Below are 16263 nucleotides of genomic sequence, written 5' to 3'. Positions count from 1 at the left end.
ATGCTCCTGCGAACGTTTTGGGGCAGGCATACTGCTTTTGTTTCCAGTCGGTGCATGCTAAAGCCCTGTCAAATAGTGCACCACAAACATGCCACTTAATTTGTTTAATTTTTGCATCGCGTTTGTTGCGCTATATTGCAAGAGTGCCCTTCCAAATGACAATGATGTGACAAAATTCGCGGCCCCCAAATGCCTCGGCGGAGCCTGTATAAGCCCCACCCCTGTTCTGCCTTCTTCCAGGTCCAAAAAGTCCCACGCCTTGGTGATTGCACGTCAATAGGACGCACCTAAAATGGTTGCCACCTGTAGATAATAGATAATAATTTACTATTATTGCATCAATGACATGTTGCAGGATACACCCCCAAAACCAACAAACCCCAATTTGGAGGGGTTCCGTATCTTGTGGTTTTGAGAGCTGGTACCTCATGTTTGAGAAATTTAAGCATTGCCTGGTCTATGATGCTCTACAGGGCAATTTCTTTATCTACATTCCGCGTCCCTCTCTAAATTCCTCCTTTCCCCCCACCTGGCTTCTCTGCAGACACTGGACAATATGGAATGTATACGCCGTTTCCATTCTCTCTCCATCTCCTCGGACACAACCCTGGACTCCTTTGCCTCATTTAACCCTGATGAGGTAAGCTTTCCTTTTCTTTACAGCGGAGAAACGTGTGCATGCTAGCTGGGGCTGATAGGAGTCTTATTCCAAAACAACTGGAGGGCACCTGGTTGGCAAAGGTTGCTGCAGGCTCTTAACCTGATCGGGAGTATTGCAGAGAGCTCCAGGCAAACCCAGAGATGAACTAAGCAGCCATATTCTATCCTGTTTTGAGTTCCTCTAGTGGTCGGTCATAGATCTGTTCCGTCGTGCTGCATGTAACTTTTCGGAAAGAAAAAAAAGCCTGCATTTAAATTGTATGCAATTTGTGTTCGGATGAGCCTTTGGAGTCCAATTTGGAAGCAAGTTCAGGAGTGATGGATTGGGCTGATCCACTGCAAAATAAACAGGCCAAACAAACTCCTGAGTCCCTAAGGCAGGCTGATCCCCTCCAAACCACTAAAAGCCATTACTTACACAGGTTGTGACTCTGGCCATTAGGTTGGATGTTAGATTTTTGAAAACGAGTATAGAGAGATTCATGGAAGGTGAGGTTCATCCACAGCTATTGGCAGTGATTGCCAGAGGCCCTCTACTTTCAGGTTAAGGGATGCGGGTGGCACTGTGGTCTAAACCACTGAGCCTCTTGGGGTTGCCGATCAGAAGGTTGGCAGTTCGAATCCCTACGGTGGGGTGAGCTCCTGTTGCTCTGTCCCAGCTCCTGCCAACCTAGCAGTTCGAAAGCACACCAGAGCAAGTAGATAAATAGGTTCCACTGTGGTGGGAAGGCAAATGGCGTTTCTGTGTGCTCTGGTTTCCGTAATGGTGTCCCGTTGCGCCAGAAGTGGGTTAGTCATGCTGGCCACATGACCCAGAAAGCTCTCTGTGGACAAATGACGGCTCCCTTGGCCTAAAAGCGAGATGAGCGCTGCAACCCCACAGTCGCCTTCGACTGGATCTCTTGGCAACATTTTTTTTCTTTCTCTGCCCTCTAGCCGGATGCCCTGTTGGTTAAAGGTCAGGAGCAGCAGCTCTCCAATCGCAGCATCGTGTCTCTCTCCGACTCGCACACGGAGTTCTTCGATGCCTGCGAGGTTTTCCTGTCGGCCAGCTCATCTGAGAACGAGGTTGGTGGATGTAGCCATTTGTGGGGGGGGGGAGTCTTTAAAACAGGAATCTGTGGCCCACTAGTTGTTCCCGGGCTACAGCTTCCACCATCTGGAGGTACACGGGTTCCCCATATAAATAAACAAAATGATTGTGGTAATTGAGAGCAAATGGTCAAAACCCATCATTTATGGTGACACACATCAACAGGTGAAATTATAGCTGATCCCAACATAATCTTCCCTGCCGCAGATTAATTGCAAGGTGTTCTTACAGGCTGTTAGGAGAGAGTGGTTGTTTCAGTAGAAAACCCACCCTTTAGCGCTCAATCAGAGCAAACGTCAGTTCGGGGTTTCCGCAGATGGACGTTTGCTCTGGTTGAGCGCTAAAGAGCAGGTTTTTGCCGGGAAAGCTCTGGAGCATGAAAAATGCTTAGACACAGAGCTTTAAAGAGCAGGCTGCACCTGGAAAAAGTGAAGGAAAGGTAAGTGTGAATAAGGTCAGTGTCTCTACCTGTTGATGCCTGAAAAAATAACCAGCAACCTTTAAATAGGACTTCCAGCTTCCTGCTGTGGGAAATGGCTGCCTCCCACAATAATTCAGATTGTAATTTGGTTTTTTTGTGTGCTTTTTTCTTTGATTTGGATTATGATTGGATTTGATTTGTTTTTAATGGAAAACTAATAAAATTATTTTAAAAAAGAAAGAAAAAATAACCAGCAACCACAAGAAAATGTACAATAATGTTGCCCAATTAACTTCCTGCACATCTGAGCTCATATGCTTATAAACAACTGTTGGTGAGTGATTCATTTTTTAAAAGATAGGCCTTGGCAGCATTTCTTTTTAAAAAGCAGTGGGAATGGTAAATAAATTGGATTTAGATTTTAATCCAGCTTTTCAGGGTATGATCTTGTGTCAGAGGCTCCATATCTGTGTAAGGTTTGTGTTTTTTTTAAAAAAATAGAATTACATTTTTGTTGCTGTTTCTTCACTGTCGTCTTTTCTCTCTCTCTCTCATCCTTTTGTGAATTAGCCAGCAGCAAAGCCACTCCCCCCCGCCTAGCAGCTGCTGTCCCCCCCAAATCCCCCCAGTGGCCTATTCCCACCCCAACTCCTCATATACATCTGCCCAGATCTTTTATGTTCAGTCTCTTTCTCTCACTCCCTCTTCCTTCTAGAAGATCCAGGCTTAGCCCAGTTCTACAGTGTGTTCTCTTAGGCCTCTCTTCCTCCTGCTGCTGCTTTTCTACCACCTTTCCCCTTTCGGACACAACTCTAGGTGCCTGCTTCAAATTGAGAGACTCAGGAGCACTATGGTATTGAATTTCACAATCCCCTGCTTGCATGCAGCTCTTCCCATGAGTCTTGAAGGCATCTGAGGGGATGGCTGGGCTTTTCCAACTTGCTATTCCTTTGATGTCCAAGGCCTCAACTCGTGGCTTCTTCTTTCGATTGCTTCGAAGAGTTCTGTGTCACAGTCCTTACCGTCTCTGCAATGTGGACCTGGAGAATCCTGTGAAATCTTTCTCTCTTCTTTGTCCTCTGTCTCTCCTTCTACCCTACACTTTCACGGGAGAAGCAGCCTTTGCTTCCCACATATCTTCCCCGGCTTCCAGGTTCAGTCATTTTGCTGGGGATGAATTTCAGGGCCAAATTGCCTCTGCCCCATTTTCGCTATAGGGCCAAGAGTACATAAGGCTCAGGGCCTTCCCAGTGGCCTCTCCCTTTAAAGTGAGGAACCTTTGTTCCTCCAGGTGTTGCTGAACTACAATTCCCATCAGCCCCCATCAAGCATGGCTGTTGAACAGAGACAACATCTGGCGGGACAAAGGCTCACCACTCCTGCTTTGAAACTTGATTGGGAAGGAGAATGGAGATTGCGCTGACTAAATCTGTGCTGTCAGTCCACCCTGACACCATTTTCCAAAAGCATCCCTGTTGGATTTTTGCTGGGCCTTTTTATATAAGAAAAGTTGCTTTGGATTCCATGCCCCTTGCCTAAGTCCTAGCCTTCTGTCCTGCCTCTGATTCCATTTAAACTCAACACAGCCACCAACTCCTCTTCCCCGTCATTCCTCTTTCCTGGCAAGCCCGCCACTTCCCTTGGCCTGTGTAACCTCTGTTGCTCCTCCAGGCCACAGATGACGAGTCCTGCATCAGCGAGGTGACTAACAGCATCTTGGAGGAAGCCACAGACATGGCAGGAGGACCAGGGCGTTGTCTCAAAGGTACTTGTTCCAGGAGGTGATCAGGGTGGGTGTGCTTGCAGAGGAGGAGCTACAGAACAGAGCTGCGACTAGGGGAGGGGATAAATCGGGGCAGGGGACCTGTGGCCTACAACTCCCACCATTACCTCAACAAATGTCCTTGCTCGTTGGGGCTGATGGGAGTTGTAGACGAACAACATCTGGAGGGCACTAAAGAGCAATGAGCTGGAGGTAATCCATCCTTTTTATAAATGTCACCTGCCGTCCCCAAGTATATGCCGACCTCCCAGAGTAAGTTATACAAAATAGTAATAGTACAAGAGTTGGAATAGGCACCATTCACATAACAAATGATTGACCTTTTGGATTTCACTTCCACAGGAGGTGTGGGGCTGTGGAGAGCAACATTCCTAGGGGATAACTGGGAGCAGGGTGGGTCTGATGCTAGAATTGGGTCACCCAGAGCTGAAAGTGGGTGGGACCCCTTTTCTGCCCCTGCCCCTGCCCCTGCCCCAGCCTCATTTCTTGCTTTCTTTTTCTCAGCCACCGCTTTCTCTCTTCCTCCACACCCTGTGGGCTGCTAAGGGTGGGTGGGGAGCGCACACAGATCCCTCTTGCTGAGGTCTGATCTGATCACTAGCAGAGGGGGCTTCCTCCCCCCCCCGCTTCTTTCCCCATCGCTCCCCCCATTTTGACTCTCCCTTCCTAGCACCCTAATTTGTCTCCATCTTGCCTTCCTCCTTCCCTGTCATGCTCCTTCCCACTGTCATGAAGCGAGTCGGGGCTGCAAGCTTCCCACTCCTGCACACTATCACAAGGTCTGGCCTTAGCTGCTAGGTTAAGTAAAGGTAAAGGGACCCCTGACCATTAGGTCCAGTTGTGACTGACTCTGGGGTTGCGGCGCTCATCTCGCTTTATTGGCCGAGGGAGCCAGCATACAGCTTCCGGGTCCTGTGGCCAGCATGACTAAGCGAACCAGAGCAGCGCACGGAAACGCCGTTTACCTTCCCGCCAGAGCGGTACCTATTTATCTACTTGCATTTTGACATGCTTTCTAACTGCTAGGTTGGCAGGAGGAGGGACCGAGCAACGGGAGCTCACCCCGTCGCGGGCATTCGAACCGCCGACCTTCTGATCAGCAAGTCCTAGGCTCTGTGGTTTAACCCACAGCGCCACCCGCGTCCCTTAGCTGCTAGGTTAGATGGCTTTAAAAGCAAAAGAACAAACCCCTGGAGGATTTTTGTGTGTGTTTGTTGTCTATCCCTAACTGTTATCCACTTAGTGGAGCTTCCCTATTCAGAGCCACTATACTTCTGAATATCAGAAGCTGGCCTTCAGCACAGCAAGGAAAAAGTATTGCATCCTATTCTTCCTGTGACCTTCATAGAAGCATCTGACTGACCGCTGCTGGAAACAAAATGCTAGACGTTTAACATTTTTAATTTTTTTATTTATCTTAGCAGCAACATCTAGTTCAATAACACAACAGTAAAGAAAGACTGAATTCAAATTGAATTGAATTCAAATTGAATTCAAATTAAACACACACAAATACAAATTTGGGTCATGTAGTTCACAAGGGCTCTTTGTGCGGAAATTCTTTGCAGAGACTGGGGGGGGGGGCTCAGAGTTTGGGGCTGCGCTTCTTGTAACACAGAAGCCTCATACACCCACGTCATGGGCAAACTAGACAGAGAGGGAATATCTAAAAGTCCCTGCCTGGAGGAGACTGATTTCTGGCTCCTAATCTCAAATGCGCAGGAAGAGGTGGAGGAAGCACCGCAATGAGTCAGACAAGGAGGAGGCAAGCTCTTTGTCACGAATCACTGCAGAGACAAAACTGGGTTTTGGAATTCAGGTTTGCAAAACAGGGTGTTTCCTGGCTCTGAGGAGATGAAACGGGTTTCGTACTCCAAAGAGCAACAACATTAAATCCGTTTCTTCAGCCATCTTGCCTCTCAGTTTCACAGCCAGGCGTAGGGTCTCTTTTAAGACCTGACAGGAACTGCTTCTGTCCTTCCCTACAGGCCCAGGCGCCATGCCCTGTGTTGGGGACACCTCTGAGATGAGCCTTGGCCTGCCAGTGCCTCTCCCTTTGTACCTCCCCGGGCCGGGTCCCGGGATCATCCGACGGAACTGCCTCCCGGCCTCCCACGTCCATGCCAGCGACGTCAGCGTCTGGAACATCCTCCGCAACAACATCGGCAAGGATCTCTCCAAGGTCTCCATGCCGGTTCAGCTGAACGAGCCCCTCAACACGCTGCAGCGCCTCTGCGAAGAACTTGAGTACAGTGCCCTGCTGGATGCGGCCAGCCGCAACCTGGACCCCTGTGAAAGACTGGTATTTGGCCTCGCCCTCTTTATTGCCTTAACCAGGCTGCCATCTTGGAACAGGGGTTGTGTTGGTCAGGCGAGAAGGTCATCCGTGTGTATCCCTTGGGGGACCAGCTCTTGGTGGGGAAAAAGAGAATTGGAGGTCACATTCCAGGCAGGCCAAATATAAAAGGCTTCAAGGCAGGCGCAAATCGGGGGCAGCGACAGGTGTGGCCCAGGGAGACTCCTGAGGGCCAGATTGAAGGCCTGCATTTGGCCTCTGGGCCTGAGGTTCTTTCATCCCTTTGGCCTGAATCTTCTTACTTGGCCTGACATTGAACCCACCCCCTTTGGAAAATCAAAGTCTGCAATGAGACTGACAGAACATCGTCGTTCTTTCCCTTTTGGCGGGGAGGGGGGATTATTATTATTATTTTTAAAGAATTTATTTATTTATTTAGACAAAGTAATAATCATAAATAAATAAGAATAAAAATGTGCACCCCACCACCGAGACCGTTCCATTGTAACTATCCAACCTCCCAAAATTTCAACACCTCTTGCTATGGTTTGACCCCTTTACGTTGTAACAGTACAAATCCTACAAACACCTTCCACATCTCCTCGAAATAATTTCTCCTGCATATTTGCCGTCTTACCTTAATGGCACATGTTAATTTGTCATTAATAGCTATATCCCACACCCCTTTATGCCATTCTTCCATTTTATATTCTGCTTTCCACTGCCTAGCTATCATAATTCACGCAGCTGTCGATAAATTTGTGAGCAAGTTCCTTCATAGCCTGCGAACCTTCTACCCCATTGTAAATTGATAATAAGGCTACTACCCCTGGACTTTTGGTCAGCTTTAACCCAGTGGTTGTCCTTTCCCTTGGCCTTTACAATCACAGTATTTACTCAGCTGGTTATGTGTTGTCCCCCACCCCCACCTTTCTCTGCCCCTAATGTTTATCTCCCTTCCCTTCCCATAGATCTGCATGGCTGCCTTCGCTGTGTCGGCTTATGCCTCAACGTACTACCGTGCCGGCAGCAAGCCGTTCAACCCCGTGCTTGGAGAAACATATGAGTGCATCCGGCCAGACAAGGGCTTTCGTTTCATAAGTGAACAGGTAAGGAGCTGGAGAGAGCAGAGGGAGGGGGGCAGGCAGGCAGGCAGGGCAGTCGAGAAAGAGGGGAGCACTCATCCGCCAAGCAATATGGCAGGTGCCTCAAGCTTACAGGTCCAGAGGGGTTGGGCAAGTGTTTCTCACGGAGCAGCGAAAGGGATCAAGACTTTGCTTTTTTAGCTTAGGAGGGAAGGAGAGGATGAATGGTGCTGAGAGAGGGGCAGGGGTGGGACAAAAATAAATAAGGACTCATCCACACTCCTGCTTGTCCCCAGGGAAAACCCACTGAATCAGAGCAAATGTCAATTGAGTTTTCTTCAGATGGATGTTTGCTCCGATTTAGCACCGAAGAATGTGTTTTCCAAGGGAAAGCGGCAGGGGGAAAGGCAAAACTGCTCAGACCCATGTCTAGAAGGAACAAGAGAAGTGGGAAATAGATTGGACCCGTGCTTTCTAGACATGGGGCAAGTGGAAGTGTGGACCCGAACCCTTTGTCTCCCGGCTCTTACTCAGAACGGAAGACTTGGGGCTCCGTCTTGGGCTGACGGCATTCCCTTCCCTCAGAGGTCCTCAGTGGACAGTGCTGCCTAGTAGGCAGAGGCCAAGGAGAAAGAAGGGTGAGGGCAGAAAATGCCACTTGGAATCATCATGGCACCATATGGGGTGCCGTGTTATTTTTGTTCTCGACACCAAACTGGGATGTGATCTTTTATTTTGAGGATATTTTGTGAGCATCTTTGATAGCCACTTGGGGCTATCAAGAGTTGAAATAAAACCTGCAAAGAGATTGTGGTTTCCATCGTCAGCAGTTCACTGGGCCCAGGATTTTTTTTCTTTTTCTTTTTTTTCTTTTTCTTTTTTTAAAGATATTTATTAGAGGTTTAGAAATTACAGAAAAAAGGAAAACAACAAAAAATTCAACAAGACATACATTTCGATACATAAAAAAGGAAAATAAAAAACATAAAAACCAGTACAACAATACAACAATAAAAAACACACATCCAATACTCCATATCTTTATCTTTCATTTGCTTGTTTCCTCGACCTCCTCACACCTCCCTTTTTGTATTCTAGTTTAGTTAATTTTTCCAGCAAATTCTTTCCATCTTTCTCAATTTTTGTTAAGTAATTTATCTTAACGGTCTAACCTATTAATTAACTCAGCAAATCCTTGCTATCTTTCACTATATTCTGTCATTCAATTTACCTTAATTTATTTTAACCTTATCTTACCATAAAATACCTTAAAGCTTAAAACTTAATATTTATTTATACATAACTCCTTATATCATTTCTACTAAAGCCAAATAGTTTCATTCCAACATTTTCCCTAATACTCATTAGTTTTACACTAATTCTCAATATATATATATATTTTTTTAAAAAAACTTTCTTCCAATCTTCATCCATCGTCTCTTCTTCCTGGTCTCAGGTTATGTCAGTCCTTACTGTCCATTCCATCTAGTCCATCAACCTGGTGCTCTTGTGTCCGGGGCTCTTAAGTCTCTTCCATACCCCTTCTGCAGATCTTCTTCTTGTTTATACCTGCACTTTACCTTGTCTTCTGTTGATCTTTTTCTTAGTTTCTTTCCTTTCTCATTGAGGAATAGGACTCGGGGAGACTCCGACCCAAAGATATCTCCATCTCCCCTCAGCAGATCAGCCCATTCCCCACAGTCCCATTCCCCACACTCAGCACTGTAGTCCAAAAAGTATTTAAAAGCATGTTTCAAAGACCCCCCCAAAATTAAAAGCCCCCACAACTCCAGACCCCCCCCTGGCCCACTCCAGATTCAATCTTCAAGAACAGCGGCTTATGCTCCTGCAGGGCCTCGGGTCTCTCCATTTGTGTTACTTGAGGTTCAACAGCAACCTCCTCCATTATCTTCTGCACTTGCACTTGCCCTGTCAAAACAAGTTCCTGAGTTGGTTCCTGGATGGTTTCTGTATGGGTATTCGCCGTTTGTCCAAAGTTTTTGACTGCAACAGTCATCAAATCCATCTTCTCATGCATCTGCTCCAACAAAGCGCTTGTCTTGCAAAAAGCAAGCACCAAAACTTCTTCTAAACACATTTTTATTCAAGGCCAGAGTCTAGTCTCACGATCCTAATCTTGCAGCTGTAAAATCCCCAGATCGACTCCAGCAACAATTTAACAAGCTCCCTCTAGAGGAGACAATTTCTATTTGTATCCATCTTTTGTAAGCAGGTCCAACAAAAGAAAATTACTTTCATTTTTCATATATTTTGTATCTTTTGATTGCAAAAGGCAACATTGGAATCAGTTTGTTTCTCTCTTTTTTTTAACTATCTGTCAAAAAAAGTTCCATTCACAGTCAATGAACTTCCCCAAGAATTTCTGTCTCTGGCACCCCGTTCCCAGGTTTGAGACGGTGGAAATTTATCTTTCTTTACTCTCTCTCCTGCAGGCTTGAACAATCAAAATTCCCCCCTTTTCTCCTACTTCCAAAAGGGGTTTTGATGGTTATAACTGAAGGGAATTTAGTCCTTTATATGTGACTTTCCAGACTTTAGCTTGCAAATTTTTGCTTCAGTCTATTTACAAAAAGCGGAAGGCAGACTTCCTGTTTAGAACCTTCCTGCTTCGATGCCAAATTAAAATGTTTCTTAATCCAATTTTTTGTTTTACTCATGGGTACTTGTTTAGAGTCCAATTGTCCACAGGAAAAAGTCAGCGCTCTCCGGCAACGGCTGTGCGGCTTCACTCCGTAAAAGTAGCAGTCAATTCAAAACACCGCGCCACTCACCCCACGTCGCTTCGGATCCCCGAAAAGAGGTTTCCCTGCGAGTAGGGGAGGCGCTCCTGGTGTCAGCCAAATCCCACATTCCCAGGCTTCCTCCGCCTGGGATTTTTAAAGGGTCTCCGCCTTCGCCGCGGCGGCAAGACCCAATTTTCATGGAGCGGGTTCCTCCCGGTCAGAGGAACTCCGCCATTGCCGATGGCGCTAACCTGGAAGTCCTGGGCCCAGGATTTTTCAATAAAAGTTTTATTTGCCAGGCACTTCCTTCAAGGAACACCCCGTTTTTACCTCAAAAGAATCCTGTGAGGTAACTTAGGCCAAGTGTTTAGGCCCGCCTAAGGCTGCATACATATTACCAGCTTAAAACACAGTTAGTTTTTTCTTTCTTCCTCAATTTAGATCCACGCTCGTTTGGGGGCGGGGGGCCGGAATGCATCCTAACACAGAATTTCCTCAGAAACTCCAGGATAGATATGGATTGAGGCTACCATCGTGTGTACAGTCCTCCTTAAACCTATGATGGGAGCACATTGGATGCAGAGTATACAGGTGTGGGTACACAAATTAAATCTGTTGCTCTGTGCAGAATGCGGTCCCTGAACCTGGATGTTTAATGTGCAATCCAGAGAACATTTGTAATCTTTAAATCCTGTTAAACCACAACCCCCAATTTAAGAGTGCAGTCATGACCTGAATTTCTGCCAATTTCTCTGACGTTTAAGTGGGCAGAAAGAAAGAAAAAACAGTTCCTTTTTTTGAAATGGCACACTTTTTGAAGGTGTCCACCCCTGAAACGCTGATGGCTTATTATCTTCCTTCTGCCCACTCTGCCCTAAACTGCAGGTCTGCCACCATCCTCCTGTTTCGGCTTGCCACGCAGAGTCTGACAACTTCGTATTCTGGCAAGGTGAGGCTTCAAGGTAAAAGCAAATACATGCTTGGAAAGAGTGTGCAGGAGGGAAAGAAAATAGCACCCTGGAGCTCTCTTTGGGGGCGGGGGAGTGTGTGCTTCGTTTCTTGGGTCAAAAAGACCGTTCCAGGTTGTCGACAGAGTTCCGTCCCAAATCAGATTTTAAAACATTTGAGGGGTCAGCTCTTGACCACGAACGAGTGTTTTCTGAGCATGTGTCCCTTCCTCACCGATAAGCAAAAGCATGTGTGGGGAACCTGTGACCCTCCTTATTTTGCTGAACTATATCTTGGGCCCTGCTTACTAGGGGATTATGGTGGTTGTAGTTCAGGAAGATCTGGAGGGCTGAAGGTTCCCCACACTTGGACTCAAGCAAAAACCTCTTTGCATTTGACAATAGGAGGCCAGGATGGGCTCTGTCAGAAAAGTCAACTTGCAGGTACCATTGGCCATAGCACTGGATTCTTTCTTTCTTTCTTTCTTTCTTTCTTTCTTTCTTTCTTTCTTTCTTTCTTTCTAATCTTCCTTAGAACAGTGTTTCCCAAACTTGGCTGTCCAGCTGTTTTCGGACTACATCTCCCATCATCCATAGCTAGCAGGACCAGTGGTCAGGGATGATGGGAATTGTAGTTCAAAAAAAGCTGGAGGGCCAAGTTTGGGAAACACTATCCTAGAATAATGCCTTTAGAGTAGGCTCATAATCTGTGCTGCAGTCACCACCCCACTTCACAATTTGGCTTACCTCCCATAGACATAATTAGTGTGACCTCACTTTTCATATTTCTCTCTCTCTCTCTCTCTCTCTCTCTCTCTCTCTCTCTACCCCCACCCCAAATATTTTGTTTTGCTTAGACATGAAGTGGAAAAATAAATTCTGGGGCAAATCCTTGGAGATAATCCCCGTGGGTACAGTGAACGTCCAGCTTCCCAGGTGAGTCGCCCGTCCTCTTACCTGCCCCTTTGATCCTTGGTGGATTGTCCACCCACCTCCAGACCCTGGATCCCCCTTTCTTTCTTTCTCTCAACGCAAGGTTTGGGGATCACTACGAATGGAACAAGGTGACTTCCTGCATCCACAATATCTTGAGTGGGCAGCGCTGGATTGAGCACTACGGCGAGGTGCTGATCCGGAACACGAGAGACAGCACCTACCACTGCAAGATCACCTTCTGCAAGGTAGGTTCTGATCCGGGGCTGTTTTGTCTGCGTTCCTCCCTCACCCCCCTGCTCCTTCTGTTCTGTGCTTGCCCCTTCAAATCCTGCCCCTCTTGGCTCTGAACCCAGCCTCTGGCATCTGAATTTGAACATTCCCAGCACTTGCCCATCCCAGCACAATCTTGGTCTACATTTGGACTGGCAATGACTTCATGGGATTTGGGGCGCTGGTCTTTCTCAGCCAAACCTGGAGATACCCAGGATTGAACATGGGACCTTCTGATTGCAAGGCAGGTGTTCTGCCACAGAGCTACGGCCCTGCCCTCTGGTGCCTCTCCCTCTTTCCTGGAACATCTTGTGGTACCTGGGTTCTTCCCCTTGGACTGCCTCACCCCTGCTGCTCAGTGTCTTCATTCTGCACTCCTGTTCTCACTCCATCTTTTTTGAGCTTTCAGTCTCTTTCTCCCTTCTCTCCCCGCCCCCCGTGCCTGTTACTGGAGATTCTTCACTCTGCGGCACTTTAAACCTTGGTTAACCTTAACCATGATTTAAAGATGAACAGGCAGCTTGATGGTGCATATGGCAAAGATAACAGCTGCTTCACTCCTTCTGTTGCCACGTTGCTGAGACTTAACCTATGGTTTGGCTTAGCATTAGGTTTGAACTGGGGCTTCTGGTTTCTTTCCTCCAAACAAACCATGAGCAGTAAACTAAATAAGAAAACCTTGGTTGTTCGAAGAGAAACAAACCATGAGCCCAGGTTTGTAAGTGATGCTAATCCAAACCATAGCTTGGCTCTTGGCACTGCAAAAGCAGGGAAGGTGCAAAGTGGCCGCAATTTGCATCTATGTACCAGCATGCTATGGGACACGGGTGGCGCTGTGGGTTAAACCACAGAGCCTAGGACTTGCCGATCAGAAGGTCGGTGGTTCGAATCCCCGCGATGGGGTGAGCTCCCATTGCTCGGTCCCTGCTCCTGCCAACCTAGCAGTTCGAAAGCACCTCAAAGTGCAAGTAGATAAACAGGTACCGCTCCAGCGGGAAGGTAAACGGTGTTTCCGTGCACTGCTCTGGTTCGCCAGAAGTGGCTTAATCATGCTGCCCACATGAACTGGAAGCTGTACGCCGGCTCCCCCGGCCAATAAAGCGAGATGAGCACCGTAACTCCAGAGTCTGCCACGAGTGGACCTAAGGGTCAGGGGTCCCTTTACCTTTTTACCAGCATGCTGCATGGTCCAGCTTTAAACCATGGTTAAGCTTAACTATGGTTTAAAGTGGCATGCAAACCAAGCCTGTCTCTCTCTAACCATCCTGAGATTCCCCTCCCCGCTCTGGAGCCCTTTAAATTCTTACACTAATGCCTGACCCCCAAATTGATTCCCTCCCTTTTACTCCCAGGTTTCTCCCTGCCCTCCCACCCTTCAATCTCTCCTTCCAGCCCTCTTCATCCCACCCTGTTCCTGCCTGCATTGACACCTGATTGTGTGGAGCCATCCTCCCTGCTCTAACCGCACCCTCCCCTCTCTGGCAGGCGCGGTACTGGGGTTCCGGGGTCAACGAGGTGCAGGGCGCCATTTTCAGCCATAGCGGCAAGGTTATCCACCGGCTCTTCGGGAAGTGGCACGACGGGTTGTATCGCGGCGTGGCCCCTGTCGGCAAGTGCATCTGGAGGCCCAGTAAGGAACTGCTTGCACCGGGGCAATGGGGGAAACTGGCAGTTACTGGTGCTCCTGTAGGTCTTGCCCCACAGTGGTTGATGAGTCCGTTCTGAAATGCTACAGTTCCGTGAATGCAACAATTCCACAGTTCTTTGTGGAAACTCGTGGAACTTGGATTTCTGATGCGGGTGGTGTTTGGTCTTGGTTTGAAACCTGAGATCAAATTTATCAAATTTCTAGCTATTGTTGTTGAACCTTGGAAGTACATGTAAATATGGCTGCTAAAGGTGTGGAAGCTGTGGAAGGGATTGTTGCTGGGTAGGGTCCAAGTAGCCCAAGGCTCCCCTACCATGAAGCAGACATCTTTGGCAACATAATTTGGGGGCCATTAAGGGTAGCCAGCTGATCTGACCCATGGAGCGCAAATCACTAAGGTGTTCTCCTGAGGAAGTCCTATTGAAGGGAATGGAAACTGTGCAAGAGCCACCATCAAATGGATCCTTATCGTGTATAGCATTCTTCCATGCATCTGTGAATCTGTTTGCCCATCTTTTCCTGAACCACTTTTGCCGTCTGAGTGGGAGTGATATCTTAGAATCTGAGGAGGCGAGGAAAGTAATAGACTAGTAAGAGAGCTCCCAGTTCCTTAACACCCTCATCTCATAAGAACTGCATAGGAATCAATGAATAGCATTTATTGCATTGGTCCATAACAGAAAGGAACTGCAAGAAAGAAGTCTTCCTGTTCCTCTGGGAAGCATAGAATCCTTTGTGACATCAGCAGCCGTTGTCCTAATTCCCTCCCTCATCTCAGACCTATTTGCTTGTCTAGCAACCAGCATACCCCATTTTAAGGAAACAGGAAAGCTTGCCTTGCTTAACGTGTCTGGAACATTTGAGGATGAATGTGGGAACATAAATATGCAACAGACCAGGGCAGCTATTGCCTGGAAACACAACTATGTGATAGTGCATGACTTTGAGAACGTGGGATACAACCTTTGAGACAGGCAGAAAATAAAAACAAATTCTGTTCAACTAACTCTGGGCCACAAAGCAACAAAGCAAACAATAGTGGAAAGGGTGCTTATTCTGGCAAGGAGGACCTTCTTTTGGGCAGGCCTATGTAAATTCAGCAACCGGTCCCCACTCTCATCTCAGGCCACTTTGCATGACCAGCAACCAATACAATCCACAGCTTTTGAGAGATTTAGGTAGGATCAACCTGTCAGAGTAAGTGGGTGGTGGGCACCTGATCTTCTGAAATCTTTCTCCCTCTGCCTTTGTCTCCCCTGCTGTTTCCAGACCCCATGCCTCGAGACTTCGAGAAGAACTATGGTTTCACTCAGTTTGCCTTGGAGCTCAACGAGTTAACGCCGGAGCTCAAGCGTCTCCTTCCCTCCACAGATACGCGCCTGAGGCCTGACCAAAGGTGAGGGCAGGAAAGCCATTGGGGACTGTCTTTTCCTCTTTTGTTTCAGATAGCCTACTTTTCTGCTGGTAAGGTGTTCAAGGCAGCTTCCGTTCATAGAAATCCCCGTTTTTGCAGCATCCATTCTAAAGCTGATATACACAAAAATTAGGGAAATGAGCGAACATATAAAATGCAAGGACCAGAAATTCACAGAAGACTGGACTAAATTTACAGGTTATATGAAAAGTATTTGTGATGATCAGACTACGTTTGTAGGTTTTCAAGAAGTTTTGTGGGAATTATTGGAACTATTGCAAAAAGGGATTGAGGGAGGATGGTTAGCTAAGATAATTAAAGGCAATATGAATCTAAGAAATGCATAAAAAGTGGTTAAAATGGTGGATCATCAGAGACGCTGATGGAAGTCCAAAAAAAAAGATTGTAAAAGTGGTGAAGTTTTGTGGTATGTTTTATAATTTATATGGTAAAACTAATAAAAATTATTAAAAATAAAAATAAAAATGCAAGGCCATTGTAAGCTTTCCTGCATATCCTGGCTGCCATTTACACCCCATAGACGTGCACACACAAATTTCTGATACGAAAAGGAAATGAATACGACTGGGTTGGTGCCCTTCTCCTCCCCACTTCTCCAGGTACCTAGAAGAGGGAAATGTGCAGGCCGCAGAGTCGCAGAAGCGGCGAATCGAGCAGTTGCAGCGAGACCGGCGTCGGGTCATGGAGGACAACAACATTCTTCATCAGGCGCGCTTCTTCAGGTATTTCCTCCTTTGCTTCCTGTTGTTTCTTCCTCCATGGATCCTATGGCCAGGTTTTTACATAAACGCCAACCCATGGTTTATGTAAGCTGTGGTTTATTTAGCAAACCAGGAGTTAGCCATGGTTGGTGAAGCAAAGTGTCCTGTTGCGAGGAGGTGGAACTCGAGTCTCCTTGCCATTTAAAGAAGCAGAGCAGAGGATGCAAAATTAAAATTAAACATG

General features: G+C 47.0%; 1 protein-coding gene across 4 annotated transcripts in view; it reads left to right on the top strand.

Moving 5' to 3' along the window:
* Positions 1 to 16263, top strand: part of OSBPL7 (oxysterol binding protein like 7) — a 37820-nt gene that overhangs the window by 18769 nt on the left and 2788 nt on the right. For 3 of the 4 annotated variants that reach the window (XM_082197194.1, XM_082197196.1, XM_082197195.1), the window contains exons 12-22: positions 545 to 640; positions 1597 to 1728; positions 3846 to 3939; positions 5946 to 6259; positions 7225 to 7362; positions 10968 to 11031; positions 11887 to 11965; positions 12066 to 12210; positions 13721 to 13865; positions 15153 to 15279; positions 15918 to 16040. In XM_082197194.1, the coding sequence (XP_082053320.1) occupies positions 545 to 640; positions 1597 to 1728; positions 3846 to 3939; positions 5946 to 6259; positions 7225 to 7362; positions 10968 to 11031; positions 11887 to 11965; positions 12066 to 12210; positions 13721 to 13865; positions 15153 to 15279; positions 15918 to 16040 (1457 nt within the window). Of the gene's footprint in view, positions 1 to 544; positions 641 to 1596; positions 1729 to 3845; positions 3940 to 5945; positions 6260 to 7224; positions 7363 to 10967; positions 11032 to 11886; positions 11966 to 12065; positions 12211 to 13720; positions 13866 to 15152; positions 15280 to 15917; positions 16041 to 16263 lie in introns of those variants that run through there. The other variant, XR_014213250.1, reaches the window with a different exon arrangement.

This window comes from Podarcis vaucheri (assembly GCF_965113315.1).
Source record: "Podarcis vaucheri genome assembly, chromosome: 13".
NCBI lineage: Eukaryota > Metazoa > Chordata > Lepidosauria > Squamata > Lacertidae > Podarcis > Podarcis vaucheri.
Note: the sequence above shows the minus strand (reverse complement) of the source record. Positions and strands in the feature narration are given on the sequence as shown.